At 40.0% G+C, this 27969-nt stretch overlaps 2 protein-coding genes across 3 annotated transcripts in view; one reads left to right on the top strand and one right to left on the bottom strand.

Annotated features, from left to right (window-relative positions):
• Positions 1–1026: 1026 nt before the first annotated feature.
• On the top strand, positions 1027–17228 carry LOC133550775 (serine-rich and transmembrane domain-containing protein 1). The gene is made up of 2 exons (XM_061896807.1): positions 1027–1085; positions 16876–17228. Exon 2 carries the CDS (start codon positions 16887–16889, stop codon positions 17226–17228), a length of 342 nt encoding a protein of 113 aa, XP_061752791.1. The 5' UTR covers positions 1027–1085; positions 16876–16886.
• A 3587-nt stretch (positions 17229–20815) lies between these two features.
• LOC133550770 (neurobeachin-like) overlaps positions 20816–27969 on the bottom strand; it is an 84726-nt gene continuing 77572 nt past the window's right edge. For both annotated transcript variants that reach the window (XM_061896791.1, XM_061896792.1), the window contains exon 28: positions 20816–21918. In XM_061896791.1, coding sequence (XP_061752775.1) covers positions 21828–21918 — 91 coding nt within the window. In that variant the 3' untranslated portion in view covers positions 20816–21827. The remainder of the gene's footprint in view (positions 21919–27969) is intronic.

The raw sequence follows: 27969 nt of genomic DNA, 5'->3' as shown, positions 1-27969 counted from the left end.
CTGTATTGATTAACGTGGACCCCGACTTAAACAAGTAAAACCAGGAACTAAAGAAGTCAAACACTAACAGAACATAATACAAAAAGACTCAAAAACCTAAACATAATATGATCCGGGCAGCGTATCAATACATTTTTTCATGTATTGTAATCAACAGAACGATATTGCCCTGACCCAAGACCTACAAAGCGGAGAGGAAGCAGGGCCTGACTCTCCTCCAGCCACCGCTCTTTTGAACTCTTTTATGAACCTCTTTTTTCTGTTTTTCTACGACTTTTATTTTTATAACCGACCTCTTCTTTTAAACTTTTTTGTAATTTAAAGGCGATGGCTGTTAACCACCCCGTCCCTTAGAAAACAGCTGTTGCCACGTGGTCAGGGAAGGTCCAAACAAAAGCAGGAGGCGTACAATCTTTTGGCAGAGCCTAATGACACTGCACAGGGGTACAAACGTATACGTTTCTCCTCACTGAGCCAAATTGAATTCTGTCTCTGTTTCGATTCTTTGCTTCTTGTCTTGTTTAATAGATGTCATCAGTGTTTGAACCTGACAATTTGGTCCCCATGAACCATATGAACTCTTTTCCCCAGGGTCCCCAGTAAGTATGAACAGCACGTTACTTCATCGATCCAGAGATTTAAAGACGTGTATGAGCAGTGGCCATCCTAACTCGTTTTTTTTATGCCTCCACAACCTGTAGTGCCCACTGTGCTGGTCCCCACAAGTCACGATCAAAAACTTGGTCACCATTCCAAATGATAACCAGTGTGTGTGTGTGTGTGTCTGTGTGTGTTTGTGTGTGTGTGTGTGTGTAACGCCCGCACGCACGCACGCACACACACACACACACACACACACACACACACACACACACACACACACACACACACTGCTTATCAAACTCATCATCGATCACCTAAAGAGTGTGTATATATGTGTGTGTGGTGATGAGACAGAGAGAGAGAGAGACAGAGAGAGAGAGAGAGAGAGAGAGAGATGAAAAAGAGTGTGTGTGTGTGGACAGAGGACGAGAAGACAAGAAGATGGATTGTGTTTGTTTGTGTGCTGCCTGACGACTGACCAGGTTTGTTTCACTTTCCTTTCACTCGCCGTTCTTTTACATGGTGTTTTATTTACATGGTGTTTTATTGTGACCACCATTGAGCACTTTTAGTATTTTGGATAGGCTATGGGAGGGTCGACTTATTGGGAACAGCCACGGTACACAAGATCCATCTTTCAATGACATGTCAATCAAGAGTCTACATTTTATACATATATATATGTATGTATATATACTGTACATACATATATACATTCTTATACACACATAAATGTATATATGTATATATATATATTTAAATACATATATACACATTTATGTGCGTATATGTACATACATATATACCCACTGTGAGTATGTATATATAGAATGTACATATAAATATATATATATATATATATATATATATATACATATATATATATATATATATATATATATATATATATATACATAACTTTATTTTTTTTTTGCAAATAATAATTAACTTAGAATTTCATGGCTGCAACACGTGCCAAAGTAGTTGGGAAAGGGCATGTTCACCACTGTGTTACATCACATTTTCTATCAACAACACTCAATAAAGGTTTGGGAACTGAGGAAACTAATTGTTGAAGCTTTGAAAGTGGAATTCTTTCCCATTCTTGTTTTATGTAGAGCTTTAGTCGTTCAACAGTCCGGGGTCTCCGCTGTCGTATTTTACGCTTCATAATGCGCCACACATTTTCCATGGGAGACAGGTCTGGACTGCAGGCGGGCCAGGAAAGTACCCGCATTCTTTTACTACAAAGCCACGCTGTTGTAACACTTGTCTTGCTGAAATAAGCAGGGGCGTCCATGATAACGTTGCTTGGATGACAACATATGTTGCTCCAAAACCTGTATGTACCTTTCAGCATTAATGGTGCCTTCACAGATGTGTAAGTTACCCATGCCTTGGCCACTAATACACCCCCATACCATCACACATGCTGGCTTTTGAACTCTGCGCCTAAAACAATCCAAATGGTTATTTTCCTCTTTGTTCCGGACGACACCACGTCCACAGTTTCCAAATATTATTTGAAATGTGGACTTGTCAAACTACAGAACACTTTTCCACTTTGCATCAGTCCATCTTACATGAGCTTGGCGGCGTTCCTGGGTGTTGTTGATAAATGGGTTTTGCTTTGCATGGCCGAAATTTAACTTGCACTTACAGATGTAGCAACCAACTGTAGTTACTGACAGTGGTTTTATGAAGTGTTCCTGAGCCCATGTGGTGATATTCTTTACTCACTGATGTCGTTTTTTAATGCAATACCATCTGAGTGATCAAAGGTCCATAATATCATCGCTTGTGTGCAGTGATTTGTATAGATTCTCTCAACATTTTGATGATTTTACAGACTGTAGATAGTAAAATCCCTAAATTCTTTGCAATAGCTCGTTGAGAAATGTTCTAAAACAGTTCGACAATTTGCTTAGAAATGGGTGACCCTCGCCCCATCCTTGTTTGTGAATTACTTAGCATTTCATAGAAGCTGTTTTTATACCCAATCATGGCACACACATGTTCCCAATTAGCCTGCACACCAGTGGGGTGTTCCAAATAAGTGTTTGATGAGCATTCCTCAACTTTATCAGTATTTATTGCCACCTTTCCCAACTTCTTTGTCACGTGTTGCTGGCATCAAATTCTAAAGTTAATGATTATTTGCAAAAAAAAAATGTTTATGAGTTTGAACATCAAATATGTTGTCTTAGTAGCATATTCAACTGAATATGGGTTGAAAATGATTTGCAATTCAGTTTATATTTACATCTAACAGCATTTCCCAACTCATATGGAAACGGGGTTTGTATGTATGTATATACATACACACACACATATATATATATATATATACATACAGTATATGTATATCTCTGTATGTATGTAAACATACTTATATATGTATGTAAATATATGCATATATATGTATGTATATATATACAGAGTACATTTATGTATATATATATACATATACATACATGTATACATACAGATACATAAATATACATATTTACATACATTTATATATAAAAAATATATATATACATACATACATACATACATATATACATATATAAATACATATGTGTGTGTTTGTGTATGTATATAACATATATATATACATATATATATATGGATATATATATACTAGTGTGTGTTATATATATAGATATATGTATGTATGTATATATACATATATACACATATGTTTGTGTTTATATTGATATACATACATACATACATACATATATACATATATAAATACATATGTGTGTGTTTGTGTATGTATATATACATATATATAGATATATATATATACATATGTGTGTATTATATATATAGATATATGTATGTATGTATATATACATATATACATATGTGTGTGTTTGTATATATATATATATATATATATATATATATATATATATATATATATATATATATATATTTATTTATACAAACGTGTTTTGTTGGTAGTTTGTGATCGGGCCGTTATGTTTATGCATGACATTATCTGGTATTTTCTGGGTATTGTGACAGCTGTTTCTCTCTCTCTCACACACACACACACACACACACACACACACACACACACACACACACACACACACACACACACACACACACACACACACACACACACAGTAAATGTCATGACATTTTGTCACACATCAATCGTTTCCATTATTCATCAAACAAGGGTCCTCTCGGGGATCATCGACTAAATGTTTCTCTCACGATGGAGAAGAAAATCCTTTAATCGCAACTTGACAGAACACACACACACACACACACACACACACGCACACACACACTAATCTTACACTAACCAAGGGGCGTCACTAGGTTTGAGGAACAGGCGGGGCTTAGTCCCCAGGAGGTTCCTTGAAAGTGTTTGCATATATATAATTAGAATTAGGTGTCACAGATGACAGCAGTGTATACAAACTTGCAACATGTCACAGATGACAGCAGTGTATACAAACTTGCAACATGTCACAGATGACAGCAGTGTATACAAACTTGCAACATGTCACAGATGACAGCAGTGTATACAAACTTGCAACATGTCACAGATGACAGCAGTGTATACAAACTTGCAACATGTCACAGATGACAGCAGTGTATACAAACTTGCAACATGTCACAGATGACAGCAGTGTATACAAACTTGCAACATGTCACAGATGACAGCAGTGTATACAAACTTGCAACATGTCACAGATGACAGCAGTGTATACAAACTTGCAACATGTCACAGATGACAGCAGTGTATACAAACTTGCAACATGTCACAGATGACAGCAGTGTATACAAACTTGCAACATGTCACAGATGACAGCAGTGTATACAAACTTGCAACATGTCACAGATGACAGCAGTGTATACAAACTTGCAACATGTCACAGATGACAGCAGTGTATACAAACTTGCAACATGTCACAGATGACAGCAGTGTATACAAACTTGCAACATGTCACAGATGACAGCAGTGTATACAAACTTGCAACATGTCACAGATGACAGCAGTGTATACAAACTTGCAACATGTCACAGATGACAGCAGTGTATACAAACTTGCAACATGTCACAGATGACAGCAGTGTATACAAACTTGCAACATGTCACAGATGACAGCAGTGTATACAAACTTGCAACATGTCACAGATGACAGCAGTGTATACAAACTTGCAACATGTCACAGATGACAGCAGTGTATACAAACTTGCAACATGTCACAGATGACAGCAGTGTATACAAACTTGCAACATGTCACAGATGACAGCAGTGTATACAAACTTGCAACATGTCACAGATGACAGCAGTGTATACAAACTTGCAACATGTCACAGATGACAGCAGTGTATACAAACTTGCAACATGTCACAGATGACAGCAGTGTATACAAACTTGCAACATGTCACAGATGACAGCAGTGTATACAAACTTGCAACATGTCACAGATGACAGCAGTGTATACAAACTTGCAACATGTCACAGATGACAGCAGTGTATACAAACTTGCAACATGTCACAGATGACAGCAGTGTATACAAACTTGCAACATGTCACAGATGACAGCAGTGTATACAAACTTGCAACGTGTCACAGATGACAGCAGTGTATACAAACTTGCAACGTGTCACAGATGACAGCAGTGTATACAAACTTGCAACGTGTCACAGATGACAGCAGTGTATACAAACTTGCAACGTGTCACAGATGACAGCAGTGTATACAAACTTGCAACATGTCACAGATGACAGCAGTGTATACAAACTTGCAACATGTCACAGATGACAGCAGTGTATACAAACTTGCAACATGTCACAGATGACAGCAGTGTATACAAACTTGCAACATGTCACAGATGACAGCAGTGTATACAAACTTGCAACATGTCACAGATGACAGCAGTGTATACAAACTTGCAACATGTCACAGATGACAGCAGTGTATACAAACTTGCAACATGTCACAGATGACAGCAGTGTATACAAACTTGCAACATGTCACAGATGACAGCAGTGTATACAAACTTGCAACATGTCACAGATGACAGCAGTGTATACAAACTTGCAACATGTCACAGATGACAGCAGTGTATACAAACTTGCAACATGTCACAGATGACAGCAGTGTATACAAACTTGCAACATGTCACAGATGACAGCAGTGTATACAAACTTGCAACATGTCACAGATGACAGCAGTGTATACAAACTTGCAACATGTCACAGATGACAGCAGTGTATACAAACTTGCAACATGTCACAGATGACAGCAGTGTATACAAACTTGCAACATGTCACAGATGACAGCAGTGTATACAAACTTGCAACATGTCACAGATGACAGCAGTGTATACAAACTTGCAACGTGTCACAGATGACAGCAGTGTATACAAACTTGCAACGTGTCACAGATGACAGCAGTGTATACAAACTTGCAACATGTCACAGATGACAGCAGTGTATACAAACTTGCAACATGTCACAGATGACAGCAGTGTATACAAACTTGCAACATGTCACAGATGACAGCAGTGTATACAAACTTGCAACATGTCACAGATGACAGCAGTGTATACAAACTTGCAACATGTCACAGATGACAGCAGTGTATACAAACTTGCAACATGTCACAGATGACAGCAGTGTATACAAACTTGCAACATGTCACAGATGACAGCAGTGTATACAAACTTGCAACATGTCACAGATGACAGCAGTGTATACAAACTTGCAACATGTCACAGATGACAGCAGTGTATACAAACTTGCAACATGTCACAGATGACAGCAGTGTATACAAACTTGCAACATGTCACAGATGACAGCAGTGTATACAAACTTGCAACATGTCACAGATGACAGCAGTGTATACAAACTTGCAACATGTCACAGATGACAGCAGTGTATACAAACTTGCAACATGTCACAGATGACAGCAGTGTATACAAACTTGCAACATGTCACAGATGACAGCAGTGTATACAAACTTGCAACATGTCACAGATGACAGCAGTGTATACAAACTTGCAACGTGTCACAGATGACAGCAGTGTATACAAACTTGCAACATGTCACAGATGACAGCAGTGTATACAAACTTGCAACATGTCACAGATGACAGCAGTGTATACAAACTTGCAACATGTCACAGATGACAGCAGTGTATACAAACTTGCAACATGTCACAGATGACAGCAGTGTATACAAACTTGCAACATGTCACAGATGACAGCAGTGTATACAAACTTGCAACGTGTCACAGATGACAGCAGTGTATACAAACTTGCAACGTGTCACAGATGACAGCAGTGTATACAAACTTGCAACGTGTCACAGATGACAGCAGTGTATACAAACTTGCAACATGTCACAGATGACAGCAGTGTATACAAACTTGCAACATGTCACAGATGACAGCAGTGTATACAAACTTGCAACATGTCACAGATGACAGCAGTGTATACAAACTTGCAACATGTCACAGATGACAGCAGTGTATACAAACTTGCAACATGTCACAGATGACAGCAGTGTATACAAACTTGCAACATGTCACAGATGACAGCAGTGTATACAAACTTGCAACATGTCACAGATGACAGCAGTGTATACAAACTTGCAACATGTCACAGATGACAGCAGTGTATACAAACTTGCAACATGTCACAGATGACAGCAGTGTATACAAACTTGCAACATGTCACAGATGACAGCAGTGTATACAAACTTGCAACATGTCACAGATGACAGCAGTGTATACAAACTTGCAACATGTCACAGATGACAGCAGTGTATACAAACTTGCAACATGTCACAGATGACAGCAGTGTATACAAACTTGCAACATGTCACAGATGACAGCAGTGTATACAAACTTGCAACATGTCACAGATGACAGCAGTGTATACAAACTTGCAACATGTCACAGATGACAGCAGTGTATACAAACTTGCAACATGTCACAGATGACAGCAGTGTATACAAACTTGCAACATGTCACAGATGACAGCAGTGTATACAAACTTGCAACATGTCACAGATGACAGCAGTGTATACAAACTTGCAACGTGTCACAGATGACAGCAGTGTATACAAACTTGCAACGTGTCACAGATGACAGCAGTGTATACAAACTTGCAACATGTCACAGATGACAGCAGTGTATACAAACTTGCAACATGTCACAGATGACAGCAGTGTATACAAACTTGCAACATGTCACAGATGACAGCAGTGTATACAAACTTGCAACGTGTCACAGATGACAGCAGTGTATACAAACTTGCAACGTGTCACAGATGACAGCAGTGTATACAAACTTGCAACATGTCACAGATGACAGCAGTGTATACAAACTTGCAACATGTCACAGATGACAGCAGTGTATACAAACTTGCAACATGTCACAGATGACAGCAGTGTATACAAACTTGCAACATGTCACAGATGACAGCAGTGTATACAAACTTGCAACATGTCACAGATGACAGCAGTGTATACAAACTTGCAACATGTCACAGATGACAGCAGTGTATACAAACTTGCAACATGTCACAGATGACAGCAGTGTATACAAACTTGCAACATGTCACAGATGACAGCAGTGTATACAAACTTGCAACATGTCACAGATGACAGCAGTGTATACAAACTTGCAACATGTCACAGATGACAGCAGTGTATACAAACTTGCAACATGTCACAGATGACAGCAGTGTATACAAACTTGCAACATGTCACAGATGACAGCAGTGTATACAAACTTGCAACATGTCACAGATGACAGCAGTGTATACAAACTTGCAACATGTCACAGATGACAGCAGTGTATACAAACTTGCAACATGTCACAGATGACAGCAGTGTATACAAACTTGCAACATGTCACAGATGACAGCAGTGTATACAAACTTGCAACGTGTCACAGATGACAGCAGTGTATACAAACTTGCAACATGTCACAGATGACAGCAGTGTATACAAACTTGCAACATGTCACAGATGACAGCAGTGTATACAAACTTGCAACATGTCACAGATGACAACAGTGTATACAAACTTGCAACATGTCACAGATGACAGCAGTGTATACAAACTTGCAACATGTCACAGATGACAGCAGTGTATACAAACTTGCAACGTGTCACAGATGACAGCAGTGTATACAAACTTGCAACATGTCACAGATGACAGCAGTGTATACAAACTTGCAACATGTCACAGATGACAGCAGTGTATACAAACTTGCAACATGTCACAGATGACAGCAGTGTATACAAACTTACGTGTCACAGATGAATTTATAAATCAAGTCCCTCCAGTATTCTGACTCAAAGGGAAAATTAAAACCTTATCATCCGTCAAAGCAACTTCATAAAAATGTAAATAAATAAAATGTTGTTTTTTTCATCCGTCCAATGGTAGCTTAGCGGTAAAAAGCCGCCACAAACAATACAATTGCTTGACGTACATTTTGATTGGCAATATATTAAAATATGATTAGTTTTCATATGACGACATCCCAAAAATAACAACTGTTGAATTAAAAACAAACAAAGTAAATCAAATAAAATGTAATAAATTAAGTAGTTTTTGTTGACATTTTGTTTCAAAGCCAAAGGGAGCGGACCCCTGACCGAGACAGTCAGCAGATAAATCGTTGACAATTCGGCGGAATATTTGGCAAAAATAATGTTTTAGGAACTCATGTTATGAAAATTAAAGTAATGTTTTACGAAAACTATTGTTATGAAAATGAAAATAATGTTTTAGGAACTAATGTTATTTAAATGAAAATAATGTTTTAGGAACTAATGTTATGAAAATGGAAATAATGTTTTAGGAACTAATGTTATGAAAATGAGAAATAATCTTTTAGAAACTAATGTTATTTAAATGAAAATAAGGTTTTAGGAACTAATGTTATAAAAATGGAAAATAATGTTTTAGGAACTAATGTCATGAAAATGAGAAATAATGTTTTAGGAACTAATGTTATGAAAATGAGAAATACTGTTTTACGAACTAATGTTACGAAAAAGAAAATAATGTTTTAGGAACTAATGTTATGAAAATGAAAATAATGTTTTGGCATTTAATGCTATGAAAATGAAAATAATGTTTCAGGAACTAATGTTATGAAAATGAAAATAATTTTTTAGCATTTAATGCAATGAAAATGAAAATAATGTTTCAGGAACTAATGTTATGAAAATGAAAATAATGTTTTAGGAACTAATGTTATGAAAATGAAAATAATGTTTTAGGAACTAGTATTATGAAAATGAAAATAATGTTTTAGGAATTAATGTTATGAAAATGAAAATAATGTTTTAGGAACTAATGTTATGAAAATGAAAATAATGTTTTGGCATTTAATGCTATGAAAATGAAAATAATGTTTCAGGAACTAATGTTATGAAAATGAAAATAATGTTTCTAGGAACTAATGTTATGAAAATGAAAATAATGTTTTGGCATTTAATGCTATGAAAATGAAAATAATGTTTCAGGAACTAATGTTATGAAAATGAAAATAATGTTTTAGCATTTAATGCTATGAAAATGAAAATAATGTTCCAGGAACTAATGTTATGAAAATTAAAATAATGTTTTAGGAACTAATGTTATGAAAATGAAAATAATGTTTTAGGAACTAGTATTATGAAAATGAAAATAATGTTTTAGGAACTAATGTTATGAAAATGAAAATAATGTTTTAGGAACTAACGTTATGAAAATTAAAATAATGTTTTAGGAACTAGTATTATGAAAATGAAAATAATGTTTTAGGAACTAATGTTATGAAAATGAAAATAATGTTTTAGGAACTAATGTTAGGAAAATGAAAATAATGTTTTGGCATTTAATGCTATGAAAATGAAAATAATGTTTCAGGAACTAATGTTATGAAAATGAAAATAATGTTTTAGGAACTAATGTTATGAAAATTAAAATAATGTTTCAGGAACTAATGTTATGAAAATGAAAATAATGTTTTAGCATTTAATGCTATGAAAATGAAAATAATGTTTCAGGAACTAATGTTATGAAAATGAAAATAATGTTTTAGGAACTAATGTTATGAAAATGAAAATAACGTTTTAGGAACTAATGTTATGAAAATGAAAATAATGTTTTGGGGACTAATGTTATGAAAATGAAAATAATGTTTGAAGAACTAATGTTATGAAAATAATGTTTTAGGATCAAATGTTATGAAAATGAAAATAATGTGTCAGGAACTAATGTTATGAAAATTAAAATAATATTTTAGGAACCAATCTTATGAAAATGAAAATAATGTTTAAGAACAAATGTTATAAAAATGAAAATAATGTTTTAGGAACTGTAAAGCAAATAGAACTAGATGTTTCAATCCCTTTGGTAAGTAGGAACAGTCTTGACGGTAGCAGTCGGTGTGGAGTGCTGAAAGGGAGGGTAAGTATGTCATTGGGGTCTTCGGGTGGGCACCCTGCTTCATCGACGTTTCGTTGATTTGAAGCCCACGACGTCTCCAGAGGGGGCTCAACGGTGTACCTAGCGTCCCGGGTACACCCCCCCCCCCCCTTAACATTTTATTTAAGTGGTTTTATTGAGTCTAGAACCAACTGGTGCTGATTTGTACTGTTTTTGTACTTATTTGATTATTATTGTTTATTGTTTGTAAATGTTGCCGTTTATGAATATAACTTCATAAAAATTTGCTAAATATAATAACAAAATAGATTTGAAAGACGTTTACTTCCGGGTTTACTTCCGTAAGACGGCAGAACGTGGACGCACTAAACCACTGCTGCTGCCTGCTAAGGTTTTCCGTATCGTCATTCAGGCGGAACAAATATGTTATTATTTATTATATTAATTATATCTGCTTTATTTTTGAAAAAAAAAAGTCACACCAAATTATTTAAAGGGGCTTTTGCGCCCTAAAATAGGCCTGACGACGCCGATCCGCCCCCTTTGTTTCATTATCGTCCACGCACACGCGCAGTCACGTGATTAAATGAGGCGCGCGTGACACGGCGCGACCCCGCACCTCGTTGCTAGGCGACAAAAAGCTTCATTAGGCACAATCACCACGCACTCCGGCTGACGATGACGCAGTCCGATCACAGGGATTATGGCGAGGGGCGACCCACAGCGCAGGCGCGGAGAGGCGGAGCTAAAGAGAGACACACACGGTCATGTGACTGAAGACGGGCGGAAAGGGGGAGACAGGAAACAGGAAGTGACAATGTTACAAAAGTAATCAATGTTGAATAAATCTAATAATAATGATAATAATAATAATAATAATAAACAAATGACCCCTAGGAAAATCACTTGCTCCGTGGAGAAGGTCAGTGTCCAAATAAGGAAAGAAGGACTTTCGATGGACGCCGCGGATAAAATTCTATGCAACAATGTCGCCCTCTGCTGGTCAACTTCTTAGTTGCCAGGTTTTGCCTTTTATTTGGCGGAAATAATGAACATTAATTACTTCCTTTTTTTTTTTTTAAACCATATTAGTATTTATTTTTTTTAAATATATGACAAGAAATTTTATGACTTTTGTTGTTTCAATAATTATTGCGCAATGGAGAAAAAAACATGAAATATGTTGGACAAAAGTATGGACGCAGCTAATCCAGATTAGGACAGTCACATAGTTATATAATAATAAAGTTATTGTCATCCATTTTTTACCGCTTGTCCCTCCCTTTTGGGGTCGTGCTCACCTGCATGAGTTATGTAACAATAGTTATGAGTTAATAAGTACTAATAATACAGTTATTATCATCAGTTATTATGTAATAATGTAGTTATCATTAGATATTATGTAATAGCATAGTTATTATGAGATATGTGATATTATAGTTATTATCATGAGATAAGTACTAATAATAGTTATCATGAGATACAGTTATGAGTTATATAATATAGTTATGAGAGTTTATGTAATAAATTATATAAGATTATGTAATAAAATAATAATCAGGAATAAGTAATAATAATTATCATGAGATATTATGTAATGATAATTTGAAATAATCTAGTAAAATAATAGTTATGAGCGATTAAGTAACAATAATATAGTTATCATGGGCGATTAAGTGGTAATTTGTTAATTATGAGAAATTATGAAATAATAATTAGATTATCTAATAAAATAATAGTTTTGAGGGATTAAGTAACAATAATTTGTTAATTGAGAGATGTTATGTAATAACAATTAGAGATTATCTAATAAATTAATACTTCTCATGAGAGATTAATTAATAATGATAGTTATTATGTAATAAAATAGTAATCATGAGAGATCAAGTAATATGCTAATTATCATGAGATATTATGTCATAATAATTAGAGATGAATAAAATAATAATTGTCATGAGAGATTAGGTAATAATAACATAGTTTTAATGAGATATGTAATAATAACAGATAGAGATCATGTAATAATAATTAATAATAATATAGTTATCATGAGAGTTGAATTAATAATAATATAGTTAATATCGTGAGGTAAGAGTTGCACGCCTTCTGCACAGCTTGATTCTCCTTAGAGGTCATGGATGGCTGAGTAGCATTTATACAGCAGCTCCCACTCCCTGTCCTCTGTTGCAAGTTTGGTTGATTCTATGTAAGATGTTTATTTGTGCTATGGCTATGAAGTTTTCATAGCCATAGCTGGACTTCCTGAAGCCCCCCCCAACCTTTACCTGTTTCTCACCTTTTTATGGTAAGTAGTCCCGGAAGTCGGCAGACCCGTCAGTGATCCTGTTCTGTCTCCCTGCAATGTTTGATCCTGTTCTGTCTCCCTGTAATGTTTGATTCTGTTCTGTCTCCCTGTAATGTTTGATCCTGTTCTGTCTCCCTGCAATGTTTGATCCTGTTCTGTCTCCCTGCAATGTTTGATCCTGTTCTGTCTCCCTGTAATGTTTGATTCTGTTCTGTCTCCCTGTAATGTTGGATCCTGTTCTGTCTCCCTGCAATGTTTGATCCTGTTCTGTCTCCCTGTAATGTTTGATCCTGTTCTGTCTCCCTGTAATGTGTGATCCTGTTCTGTCTCCCTGTAATGTGTGATCCTGTTCTGTCTCCCTGTAATGTTTGATCCTGTTCTGTATCCCTGTAATGTGTGATCCGGTTCTGTCTCCCTGTAATGTTTGATCCTGTTCTGTCTCCCTGTAATGTGTGATCCTGTTCTGTCTCCTTGTAATGTTTGATCCTGTTCTGTCTCCCTGTAATGTTGGATCCTGTTCTGTCTCCCTGCACTGTTTGATCCTGTTCTGTCTCCTTGTAATGTTTGATCCTGTTCTGTCTCCCTGTCATGTTTGATCCTGTTGTTTCTCCCTGCAATGTTGGATCCTGTTCTGTCTCCCTGCAATGTTTGATCCTGTTCTGTGTCCTTGCAATGTTTGATCCTGTTCTGTCTCCCTGTAATGTTTGATCCTGTTCCGTCTCCCTGTCATGTTTGATCCTGTTCTGTCTCCCTGTAATGTTTGATCCTGTTGTTTCTCCCTGCAATGTTTGATCCTGTTCTGTCTCCCTGCAATGTTTGATCCTGTTCTGTGTCCTTGCAATGTTTGATCCTGTTCTGTCTCCCTGTAAAGTTTGATCCTGTTCTGTCTCCCTGCAATGTTTGATCCTGTTCTGTATCCCTGTAATGTTTGATCCCGTTCCGTCTCCCTGCAATGTTTGATCCTGTTCTGTCTCTTTACAATGCTTGATCCCGTTCCGTCTCCCTGCAATGTTTGATCCTGTTCTGTCTCCCTGTAATGTTTGATCCTGTTCTGTCTCCCTGCAATGTTTGATCCTGTTCTGTCTCCCTGCAATGTTTGATCCTGTTCTGTCTCCCTGCAATGTTTGATCCTGTTCTGTCTCCCTGCAATGTTTGATCCTGTTCTGTCTCCCTGTAAAGTTTGATCCTGTTCTGTCTCCTTGCAATGTTTGATCCTGTTCTGTCTCCCTGTAATGTTTGATCCTGTTCTGTCTCCCTGTAATGTTTGATCCTGTTCTGTATCCCTGTAATGTTTGATCCCGTTCTGTCTCCCTGCAATGTTTGATCCTGTTCTGTCTCCCTGTAATGTTTGATCCTGTTCTGTCTCCCTGCAATCTTTGATCCTGTTATGTTTCCCTGTAATGTTTGATCTTGTTTTGTCTCCCTGTAATGTTTGATCCTGTTCTGTCTACCTGTAATGTTTGATCCCGTTCTGTCTCCCTGTAATGTTTGATCCCGTTCTGTCTCCCTGTAATGTTTGATCCTGTTCTGTCTCCCTGCAATGTTTGATCCTGTTCTGTCTCCCTTCTAATGTTGATCCTATTCTGTCTCCTTGCAATGTTTGGTCCTGTTCTGTCTCCCTGTAATTTTTGATCCTGTTCTGTCTCGCTGTAATGTTTGAGCCTGTTCTGTCTCCCTGCCAATGTTTGATCCTGTTTTGTCTCCTTACAATGCTTGATCCCGTTCTGTCTCCTTGCAATGTTTGATCCTGTTCTGTCTCCCTGTAATGTTTGATCCTGTTCTGTCTCCCTGCAATCTTTGATCCTGTTCTGTATCCCTGTAATGTTTGATCCCGTTCTGTCTCCCTGCAATGTTTGATCCTTTTCTGTCTCCCTGCAATGTTTGATCTTGTTTTGTCTCCCTGTAATGTTTGATCCTGTTCTGTCTACCTGTAATGTTTGATCCCGTTCTGTCTCCCTGTAATGTTTGATCCCGTTCTGTCTTCCTGTAATGTTTGATCCTGTTCTGTCTCCCTGCAATGTTTGATCCTGTTCTGTCTCCCTTCTAATGTTGATCCTGTTCTGTCTCCTTGCAATGTTTGGTCCTGTTCTGTCTCCCTGTAATTTTTGATCCTGTTCTGTCTCGCTGTAATGTTTGAGCCTGTTCTGTCTCCCTGCCAATGTTTGATCCTGTTTTGTCTCCTTACAATGCTTGATCCCGTTCTGTCTCCTTGCAATGTTTGATCCTGTTCTGTCTCCCTGTAATGTTTGATCCTGTTCTGTCTCCCTGCAATGTTTGATCCTGTTCTGTATCCCTGTAATGTTTGATCCCGTTCTGTCTCCCTGCAATGTTTGATCCTGTTCTGTCTCCTTACAATGTTTGATCCTGTTCTGTCTCCCTGCAATGTTTGATCCAGTTCTGTCTCCCTGCAATGTTTGATCCTGTTCTGTCTCCCTGCAATGTTTGTCTGATATTATCATAATGATGTAAAATATAATAATAATGAGTTATTTAATGCAATGTTTGATCCTGTTCTGTCTCCCTGCATTGTTTTATCCTGTTCTGTCTCGCTGCAATGTTTGATCCGGTTCTGTCTCCCTGCAATGTTTGATCCGGTTCTGTCTCCCTGTAATGTTTGATCCTGTTCTGTCTCCCTGTAATGTTTGATCCTGTTCTGTCTCCCTGCAATGTTTGATCCTGTTCTGTCTCCCTGCAATGTTTGATCCGGTTCTGTCTCCCTGTAATGTTTGATCTTGTTCTGTCTCCCTGTAATGTTTGATCCTGTTCTGTCTCCCTGTAATGTTTGATCCCGTTCTGTCTCTGTGTAATGTTTGATCCTGTTCTGTCTCCCTGCAATGTTTGATCCTGTTCTGTCTCCCTGCAATGTTTGTTTGATCTTATTATCTTATTATAATGATGTAAAATATAATAATAATGAGTTATTTAATGCAATGTTTGACCCTGTTCTGTCTCCCTGCAATGCTTGATCCTGTTCTGTCTCCCTGTAATGTTTGATCCCGTTCTGTCTCCCTGTAATGTGTGATCCTGTTCTGTCTCCCTTCTAATGTTTGATCCTGTTTTGTCTCCCTGTAATGTTGGATCCTGTAATGTCTCCCTGTAGAGTTTGAGATCCTGTTCTGTCTCCCTGTCATGTTTGATCCTGTTCTGTCTCCCTGTAATGTTTGATCTTGTTCTGTATCCCTGTAATGTTTGATCCTGTTCTGTCTCCCTGTAATGTTTGATCCCGTTCTGTCTCTGTGTAATGTTTGATCCTGTTCTGTTTCCTTGTAATGTTTGATCCCGTTCTGTCTCCCTGTAATGTGTGATCCTTTTCTGTCTCCCTTCTAATGTTTGATCCTGTTCTGTCTCCCTGCAATGCTTGAGCCTGTTCTGTCTCCCTTCTAATGTTTGATCCTGTTCTGTCTCTCTGTAATGTTTGATCCTGTTCTGTCTCCCTGCAATGTTTGTCTGATCTTATTATAATGATATAAAATATAATAATAATGAGTTATTTAATGCAATATTTTCTCACAATATTAACGTGTCCTCTCTCCTAAGGTCCAGCTGGGATGTCAGGGATGGACGTGGTCGCCGTGGGCAACGATGACACCTCCACAGCGGGAAACGGCACCTTCCCCCGCCTCTCGCCCACATGGAACGTGACGTCAGCTTCCTCCTCCTCCTGGTCGCGGGGTCGGGGGGGCGGGAGTGTGCAGGTCTACGTCGGCCTCTTCCTGGGCCTCCTGCTGCTCCTGCTCAGCCTGCTCCTGGTGGCCCTCCACAGGCTGAAGAACATCGTCTCCTCCTCCTCCTCCTCGCTGCCCGACTGCGGCGGCGAAGGACGCTTCACCAACATGGAGGTGTGCAGCGTCTCGACTCGGACGTCCCCCGCGACCTCGCTGCGCACCTGAGGCGCACCTGTCCACCATCACTATTATTTTCTGTGGACTTGAAGCAGATGTCGTCTGAAAACAACTTTGAGCCCGCAAGAACAAAAGTATTGGGACAGTGACGAGAAGATTGGTCCATTTGTGAGGCGCCATGTTGGAGGCCTTCTTGCACCCTTAACTCATCCAAACATTAACAAGCTGAGGGGACAACTCGAGAGAAAAGTCCAAATATGGTCGTCTTTGTTCCTGTGAGACCAAATATGGTCTTTTTTGTTCCTGTGACCCTAATTATGGTTGTCTTTGTTCTAGTGACCCCAAACATGGTCGTGTTTGTTCCTGTGACACCAAATATGGTCTTTTTTGTTCCTGTGACCCTAATTATGGTCTTCTTTGTTCTAGTGACCCCAAATATGGTCTTCTTTGTTCCTGTGACCCTAATTATGGTCTTCTTTGTTCCCGTGACCCCAAAAATAGTCATCTCTGTTGCTGTGACACCAAATATAGTCGTCTTTGTTCCTGTGACCCCAAATATGGTCTTTTTTGTTCCTGTGACCCTAATTATGGTCGTCTTTGTTCCTGTGACCCTAATTATGGTCGTCTTTGTTCCTGTGACCCCAAATATGGTCATCCTGGTTCCTGTAACACCAAATATAGTCGTCTCTGTTCCTGTGACCCCAAATATGGTCTTCCCTGTTCCTATAACACCAAATATGGTTGTCTCTGTTCCTGTGAAACTAAATTTAGTCCTCTTTCTTGCTGTAACCCCAAATATGGTCTTCTTTGTTCCTGTGACCCCAAAAATAGTTATCTCTGTTGCTGTGACCCCAAATATGGTCGTCTGTGTTCCTGTGAAACCAAATATAGTCGTCTTTCTTTCTGTAGACCCCAAATATGGTCTTCTTTGTTCATGTGACCCCAAAAATAGTCATCTCTGTTGCTGTGACACCAAATATGGTCGTCTTTGTTCCTGTGACCCCAAATATGGCCTTTTTTGTTCCTGTGGTCCTAATTATGGTAGTCTTTGTTCCTGTGACCCCAAATATAGTCGTCTTTGTTCCTGTGACCCTAATTATTGTCGTCTTTGTTGCTGTGACACCAAACATGGTCGTCTTTGTTCCTGTGACCCCAAATATGGTCGTCTCTGTTCCTGTGAAACCAAATACAGTCGTCTTTCTTGCTGTAACCCCAAATATGGTCTTCTTTGTTCCTGTGACCCCAAAAATAGTCATCTCTGTTGCTGTGACACCAAATATGGTCGTCTTTGTTCCTTTGACCTCAAATATGGTCTTTTTTGTTCCTGTGACCCTAATTATGGTTGTCTTTGTTCCTGTGACCCCAAATATGGTCGTCTCTGTTCCTGTGACCCCAAATATGGTCGTCTCTGTTCCTGTGAAACCAAATATAGTCGTCTTTCTTTCTGTAGACCCCAAATATGGTCTTCTTTGTTCCTGTGACCCCAAAAATAGTCATCTCTGTTGCTGTGACACCAAATATGGTCGTCTTTGTTCCTGTGACCCCAAATGTGGTCTTTTTTGTTCCTTCGACCCCAATTACGGTCATCTTTGTCGCTGTGACACCAAACATGGTCGTCTTTGTTCCTGTGACCCTAAATATGGTCTTTTTTGTTCCTGTGAACCTAATTATGGTCGTCTTTGTTGCTGTGACACCAAATATGGTCTTCTTTGTTCCTGTAAACCCCAAAAATAGTCATCTCTGTTCCTGTGACCCCAAATATGGTCGTCTTTGTTCTTGTGACCCCAAATATGGTCTTTTTTGTTCCTGTTACCCTAATTATGGTTGTCTTTGTCGCTGTGACGCCAAACATGGTCGTCTTTGTTCCTGTGACCCCAAATGTGGTCTTTTTTGTTCCTTCGACCCCAATTATGGTCATCTTTGTCGCTGTGACACCAAAAATGGTCGTCTTTGTTCCTGTGACCCCAAATATGGTCTTTTTTGTTCCTGTGACCCTAATTATGGTCGTCTTTGTTGCTGTGACACCAAATATGGTCTTCTTTGTTCCTGTGAACCCCAAAAATAGCCATCTCTGTTCCTGTGACCCCAAATATGGTCTTTTTTGTTCCTGTGAGCCTAATTATGGTCGTCTTTGTTGCTGTGGCACCAAACATTGTCGTCTTTGTTCTAGTGACCCCAAATATGGTCTTCTTTGTTCCTGCGACCCCAATTATAATCGTGTTTGTTCTTGTGACCCTAAATATGGTCGTCTTTGTTCCTGTGAAACTAAATATAGTTGTCTTTCTTGCTGTGACCCCAAATATGGTCTTCTTTGTTCCTGCGACCCCAATTATAATCGTGTTTGTTCCTGTGACCCTAAATATGGTCGTCTTTGTTCCTGTGAAACTAAATATAGTTGTCTTTCTTGCTGTGACCCCAAATATGGTCGTCTTTGTTCCTGTGACCCCAAATATGGTCGTCCCGGTTCCTGTAACACCAAATATGGTCGTCTTTGTTCCTGTGACACTGTTGGGACTCTTCCCTCCTACTACGACAAACATTTCCACTTTTTACACTTTCTTTGTCTTTGTTGGAACCTTTTTTTTTTTTTGTTGGGTTAATGTAAACAACCTCAAAAGCAGTGAAGTTGTCAAGTTGTGTAAATGCTAAATAAAAAGAGAATACAACAAATCCTTTTCAACTTATATTCAATTGAATAGACGGCAAATACAAGATATTTCATGTTCACACTGAGAAACTTTGTTATTTTTCACAAATAATCATGAACTTAGAATTTAATGGCAGCAACACATTGCAAAAAAGGCATTTTTACCAGTGTGTTACATGGCCTTTCCTTTTAACAACACTAAGTAAAGGTTTGGGAACTGAGGAAATAACATTTCTGAAGTGGAATTCTTTCCCATTCATTCTTGAAATGTGGACTCGTCAGACCACGGAACACTTTTACACTTTGCATCAGTCCATCTTAGATAAGCTCGGATCCAGCGAAGCCGGCGGCGTTTCCGGGTGTTGTTGATAAAATGGCTTTTGGCTTTGCATAGTAGAGTTTTAACTAGCAGCAGATGTAGCAACCAACTGTAATTACCGACAGTGGTTTTCCGAAGTGTTCCTGAGCCCATGTGGTGATATCCTTTACACACTGATGTCGGTTTTTGATGCAGTACCGCCTGAGGGATCCAAGGTGCGTGATATCAATGCTTAGGTGCAGTGATTTCTCCAGATTCTCTGAACCTTTCGGTGATATTACGAAGCGTCGTTGGTGAAATCCCTAAATTTCTTGCAATAGCTGGCGGAGAAATTTCGTTCCTAAACAATTTGCTCCGGCATTTGTTGACAAAGCCGAGTCCTTGTTTGTGGATTTCACGGAAGCTGCTTTTATACCCAATCATGGCAACCCACCTGTTGCCAATCAGCCCGTTCACCTGTGGGATGTTCCAAATAAGTGTATGGTGAGCATTCCGTAACTTTCTCAGTCTATTTTGCCGCTTTTTTTGAAACATGTCACAGGCACCAAATTCCAAATGAGCTAATTTTTGCAAAAAATAAAGTTTTTTCAGTGTGAACATGAAATATCTTGTTGGATTAAATACAAGTTGAAAAATATTTGCAAATCATTGTATTCTCTTTTTAGTCAGTTTGTGTTGAAATTTTTTTTTTTTTTTTTTTTAGACGCCATTAAAAAAGCGCCCCCTGCTGGTCAAGGGAAGTTAAAGCCAACTCTGGAAATTCTTTGCATAATTTATTTTTCTTATCATGATGTCCCCCCCTCCCCCAACTCACACATGTCATATTTTACATCTTTGCAATAAAACATGAATACAATAGTTTATTTTTTTTGAAGAGTTTCATAGATCCAAAAATATTTCAGCTTGTTTTTTTTTTTTTCTCCTTCCTTCTTTTTGGAGGCGGATCCTGTGGCGTGATGAAATGATGAGCGCGTCGTATTGCTGAAGAACGTCTTCGCCACACGCGGGAAACACAAACATCCATGGACCCGAACCGGAATTAGAATCATAATAATTAGAATAATAATAATAATAATAATAAATAATAACGATTGGTGTAAAGTGCAAATACAAAACAAACATTGATTTTTGCCTGAAGTCAACAAATGAAAGTGAAAGTGAAAGCTGTCGGTCAGCTGATTTTCGTCTCCGAACGGGTTCCGAAGCGAGACTTTATGTACATATTTGACAGAGCCTTCACCGGATGTAGAAAAAATAAAAGCGGGAATCGAACGCGGCGCCGGCTGACGTCTCCGGCAGAAAAAAAGCCATCACCATCCTCGACTTTGGCCTGGCGTGGTCGGGAATATTACACGCTATGTTACAGACGATAAATTAAAGAGGCGGAGCTTATTTACATCATCTAAATCTGCGGCGGTGAAAGAGTACAAATCCTCCTGGGCCAAAGTTATGACGGAGGAACCAAATCGAGTCTGAAGCCTTCCGGCGCCAACGGAACAAGAACCGAGCGAGAAGCCACGCCTCCTCGCCGCCATTCCGCACGTCGATGTCGGTGTGTGTCTTTGGGCTCAGTGTGTGTGTGTGTGTGTGTGTGAGGTCACACACAGGAAGTAGTACCATCAGAATCCCCGGGCCAGGGGTACAGAACCGCCCCCACACCCTCCCACCTGCTCGGCGGTCCTCAGTAGCGGTTCTGGTGTTCGTAGTGCCAGCGGTTAAAGTCGATGTTGAACGCCACGATGCTGCCCGACGCCATGCCCGTGATCAGGGTCCTGCGGGGCACACGCCACAGGAAGAAGTCAGGTTACCAAGACCTTTGCCAGCAACAGCATCCCAAGTTAAAGCTTCCCTGGTAAAAGTTTCCCTAGCAACAGCATCCTAGCAACAGCATCCATGGTAACCATTTCCTTAGTGACAGCATCCCTGCAAACTGTTTACCTAACAACAGCATCCCCGGTTACGTTGTTTCCCCTAACAACAGCATCCCTGTTTACGAGGTTTCCCTAACAACAGCATCCCTGGTTACGATGTTTCCCTAACAACAGTATCCTTGGTTACGATCTTTCCCTAACAACAGTATCCCTGGTTACGATCTTTCCCTAACAACAGCATCCTTGTTTATAATGTTTCCCTAACAACAGCATCCCTGGTTACGATGTTTCCCTAACAACAGCATCCCCAGTTACGATGTTTCCTTAACAACAGCATCCCTAGTTATGATGTTTCCCTAACAACAGCATCCCTGGTTACCAATGTTTCCCTAACAACAGCATCCCTGGTTACGATGTTTCCCTAAAAACAGCATCCCTGGTTACGATGTTTCCCTAACAATAGCATCCCTGTTTACGAGGTTTCCCTAACAACAGCATCCCTGGTTACCAATGTTTCCCTAACAACAGCATCCCTGGTTACAATGTTTCCCTAACAACAGCATCCATGGTTACGATGTTTCCCTAACAACAGCATCCCTGGTTATGGTCTTTCCCTAACAACAGCATCCTTGTTTACAATGTTTCACTAACAACAGCATCCCTGGTTACAATGTTTCCCTAGCAACAGCATCCGTGGTAACCAATGTTTCCCTAGCAACAGCATCCCTGGTTACAATGTTTCCCTAACAACAACATCCCTGGTTACGATGTTTACCTAACAACAGCATCCCTGGTTACGATGTTTCCCTAACAACAGCATCCCTGGTTATGATCTTTACCTAACAACAGTCCCCTTGGTTACGATGTTTCCCGGACAACAGCATCCCTGATTACGATGTTTCCCTAACAACAGTATCCCTGGTTACAATGTTTCCCAAACAACAGCATCCCTGGTTACAATGTTTCCCTAACAACAGCATCCATGGTTACGATGTTTCCCTAACAACAGCATCCCTGGTTATGGTCTTTCCCTAACAACAGCATCCTTGTTTACAATGTTTCACTAACAACAGCATCCCTGGTTACAATGTTTCCCTAGCAACAGCATCCGTGGTAACCAATGTTTCCCTAGCAACAGCATCCCTGGTTACAATGTTTCCCTAACAACAACATCCCTGGTTACGATGTTTACCTAACAACAGCATCCCTGGTTACGATGTTTCCCTAACAACAGCATCCCTGGTTATGATCTTTACCTAACAACAGTCCCCTTGGTTACGATGTTTCCCGGACAACAGCATCCCTGATTACGATGTTTCCCTAACAACAGTATCCCTGGTTACAATGTTTCCCAAACAACAGCATCCCTGGTTACGATGTTTCCCTAACAACAGCATCCCTGTTTACGAGGTTTCCCTAACAACAGTATCCCTGGTTACGATGTTTCCCTAACAACAGCCTCCTGTTTACGAGGTTTCCCTAACAACAGTATCCCTGGTTACGATGTTTCCCTAACAACAACATCCCTGGTTACGATCTTTCCCTAACAACAGTATCCCTGGTTACGATCTTTCCCTAACAACAGCATCCTTGTTTATAATGTTTCCCTAACAACAGCATCCCTGGTTACGATGTTTCCCTAACAACAGCATCCCCAGTTACGATGTTTCCTTAACAACAGCATCCCTAGTTATGATGTTTCCCTAACAACAGCATCCCTGGTTACCAATGTTTCCCTAACAACAGCATCCCTGGTTACGATGTTTCCCTAACAACAGCATCCCTGGTTACGATGTTTCCCTAACAATAGCATCCCTGTTTACGAGGTTTCCCTAACAACAGCATCCCTGGTTACCAATGTTTACCTAACAACAGCATCCCTGGTTACAATGTTTCCCTAACAACAGCATCCATGGTTACGATGTTTCCCTAACAACAGCATCCCTGGTTATGGTCTTTCCCTAACAACAGCATCCTTGTTTACAATGTTTCACTAACAACAGCATCCCTGGTTACAATGTTTCCCTAGCAACAGCATCCGTGGTAACCAATGTTTCCCTAGCAACAGCATCCCTGGTTACAATGTTTCCCTAACAACAGCATCCGTGGTAACCAATGTTTCCCTAACAACAACATCCCTGGTTACGATGTTTACCTAACAACAGCATCCCTGGTTATGATCTTTACCTAACAACAGTCCCCTTGGTTACGATGTTTCCCGGACAACAGCATCCCTGATTACGATGTTTCCCTAACAACAGTATCCCTGGTTACAATGTTTCCCAAACAACAGCATCCCTGGTTACGATGTTTCCCTAACAACAGCATCCCTGTTTACGAGGTTTCCCTAACAACAGTATCCCTGGTTACGATGTTTCCCTAACAACAGCCTCCTGTTTACGAGGTTTCCCTAACAACAGTATCCCTGGTTACGATGTTTCCCTAACAACAACATCCCTGGTTACGATGTTTCCCTAACAACAGCATCCCTGATTACGATGTTTCCCTAACAACAGCATCCATGGTTACCAATGTTTCCCTAAAAACAGCATTCATGGTTACGATGTTTCCCTAACAACAGGATCCCTGTTTACGAGGTTTCCCTAACAACAGTATCCCTGGTTACAATGTTTCCCTAACAACAGCATCCCTGGTTACGATGTTTCCCTAACAACAGCATCCCTGTTTACGAGGTTTCCCTAACAACAGTATCCCTGGTTACGATGTTTCCCTAACAACAGCCTCCTGTTTACGAGGGTTCCCTAACAACAGTATCCCTGGTTACGATGTTTCCCTAACAACAGCATCCCTGGTTACGATGTTTCCCTAACAACAGCATCCCTGTTTACGAGGTTTCCCTAACAAAAGTATCCCTGGTTACGATGTTTCCCTAACAACAGCATCCCTGGTTACGATGTTTCCCTGACAACAACATCCCTGGTTACGATGTTTCCCTAACAACAGCATCCCTGATTACGATGTTTCCCTAACAACAGCATCCATGGTTACCAATGTTTCCCTAAAAACAGCATTCATGGTTACGATGTTTCCCTAACAACAGGATCCCTGTTTACGAGGTTTCCCTAACAACAGTATCCCTGGTTACAATGTTTCCCTAACAACAGCATCCCTGGTTACGATGTTTCCCTAACAACAGCATCCCTGTTTACGAGGTTTCCCTAACAACAGTATCCCTGGTTACGATGTTTCCCTAACAACAGCCTCCTGTTTACGAGGTTTCCCTAACAACAGTATCCCTGGTTACGATGTTTCCCTAACAACAGCATCCCTGGTTACGATGTTTCCCTAACAACAGCATCCCTGTTTACGAGGTTTCCCTAACAAAAGTATCCCTGGTTACGATGTTTCCCTAACAACAGCATCCCTGGTTACGATGTTTCCCTGACAACAACATCCCTGGTTACGATGTTTCCCCGACAACAGCATCCCTGGTTACAATGTTTCCCTAGCAACAGCATCCGTGGTAACCAATGTTTCCCTAGCAACAGCATCCCTGGTTACAATGTTTCCCTAACAACAACATCCCTGGTTACGATGTTTACCTAACAACAGCATCCCTGGTTACGATGTTTCCCTAACAACAGCATCCCTGGTTATGATCTTTACCTAACAACAGTCCCCTTGGTTACGATGTTTCCCGGACAACAGCATCCCTGATTACGATGTTTCCCTAACAACAGTATCCCTGGTTACAATGTTTCCCAAACAACAGCATCCCTGGTTACGATGTTTCCCTAACAACAGCATCCCTGTTTACGAGGTTTCCCTAACAACAGTATCCCTGGTTACGATGTTTCCCTAACAACAGCCTCCTGTTTACGAGGTTTCCCTAACAACAGTATCCCTGGTTACGATGTTTCCCTAACAACAACATCCCTGGTTACGATCTTTCCCTAACAACAGTATCCCTGGTTACGATCTTTCCCTAACAACAGCATCCTTGTTTATAATGTTTCCCTAACAACAGCATCCCTGGTTACGATGTTTCCCTAACAACAGCATCCCCAGTTACGATGTTTCCTTAACAACAGCATCCCTAGTTATGATGTTTCCCTAACAACAGCATCCCTGGTTACCAATGTTTCCCTAACAACAGCATCCCTGGTTACGATGTTTCCCTAACAACAGCATCCCTGGTTACGATGTTTCCCTAACAATAGCATCCCTGTTTACGAGGTTTCCCTAACAACAGCATCCCTGGTTACCAATGTTTACCTAACAACAGCATCCCTGGTTACAATGTTTCCCTAACAACAGCATCCATGGTTACGATGTTTCCCTAACAACAGCATCCCTGGTTATGGTCTTTCCCTAACAACAGCATCCTTGTTTACAATGTTTCACTAACAACAGCATCCCTGGTTACAATGTTTCCCTAGCAACAGCATCCGTGGTAACCAATGTTTCCCTAGCAACAGCATCCCTGGTTACAATGTTTCCCTAACAACAGCATCCGTGGTAACCAATGTTTCCCTAACAACAACATCCCTGGTTACGATGTTTACCTAACAACAGCATCCCTGGTTATGATCTTTACCTAACAACAGTCCCCTTGGTTACGATGTTTCCCGGACAACAGCATCCCTGATTACGATGTTTCCCTAACAACAGTATCCCTGGTTACAATGTTTCCCAAACAACAGCATCCCTGGTTACGATGTTTCCCTAACAACAGCATCCCTGTTTACGAGGTTTCCCTAACAACAGTATCCCTGGTTACGATGTTTCCCTAACAACAGCCTCCTGTTTACGAGGTTTCCCTAACAACAGTATCCCTGGTTACGATGTTTCCCTAACAACAACATCCCTGGTTACGATGTTTCCCTAACAACAGCATCCCTGATTACGATGTTTCCCTAACAACAGCATCCATGGTTACCAATGTTTCCCTAAAAACAGCATTCATGGTTACGATGTTTCCCTAACAACAGGATCCCTGTTTACGAGGTTTCCCTAACAACAGTATCCCTGGTTACAATGTTTCCCTAACAACAGCATCCCTGGTTACGATGTTTCCCTAACAACAGCATCCCTGTTTACGAGGTTTCCCTAACAACAGTATCCCTGGTTACGATGTTTCCCTAACAACAGCCTCCTGTTTACGAGGGTTCCCTAACAACAGTATCCCTGGTTACGATGTTTCCCTAACAACAGCATCCCTGGTTACGATGTTTCCCTAACAACAGCATCCCTGTTTACGAGGTTTCCCTAACAAAAGTATCCCTGGTTACGATGTTTCCCTAACAACAGCATCCCTGGTTACGATGTTTCCCTGACAACAACATCCCTGGTTACGATGTTTCCCTAACAACAGCATCCCTGATTACGATGTTTCCCTAACAACAGCATCCATGGTTACCAATGTTTCCCTAAAAACAGCATTCATGGTTACGATGTTTCCCTAACAACAGGATCCCTGTTTACGAGGTTTCCCTAACAACAGTATCCCTGGTTACAATGTTTCCCTAACAACAGCATCCCTGGTTACGATGTTTCCCTAACAACAGCATCCCTGTTTACGAGGTTTCCCTAACAACAGTATCCCTGGTTACGATGTTTCCCTAACAACAGCCTCCTGTTTACGAGGTTTCCCTAACAACAGTATCCCTGGTTACGATGTTTCCCTAACAACAGCATCCCTGGTTACGATGTTTCCCTAACAACAGCATCCCTGTTTACGAGGTTTCCCTAACAAAAGTATCCCTGGTTACGATGTTTCCCTAACAACAGCATCCCTGGTTACGATGTTTCCCTGACAACAACATCCCTGGTTACGATGTTTCCCCGACAACAGCATCCCTGGTTACGAGGTTTCCCTAACAACAGCATCCCTGTTTACGATGTTTACCTAACAACAGCATCCATGGTTACGGTCTTTCCCTAACAACAGCATCCTTGTTTACAATGTTTCCCTAACAACAGCATCCCTGG

Source organism: Nerophis ophidion, linkage group LG04 (assembly GCF_033978795.1).
Source record: "Nerophis ophidion isolate RoL-2023_Sa linkage group LG04, RoL_Noph_v1.0, whole genome shotgun sequence".
Classification (NCBI taxonomy): domain Eukaryota; kingdom Metazoa; phylum Chordata; class Actinopteri; order Syngnathiformes; family Syngnathidae; genus Nerophis; species Nerophis ophidion.
Note: the sequence above shows the minus strand (reverse complement) of the source record. Positions and strands in the feature narration are given on the sequence as shown.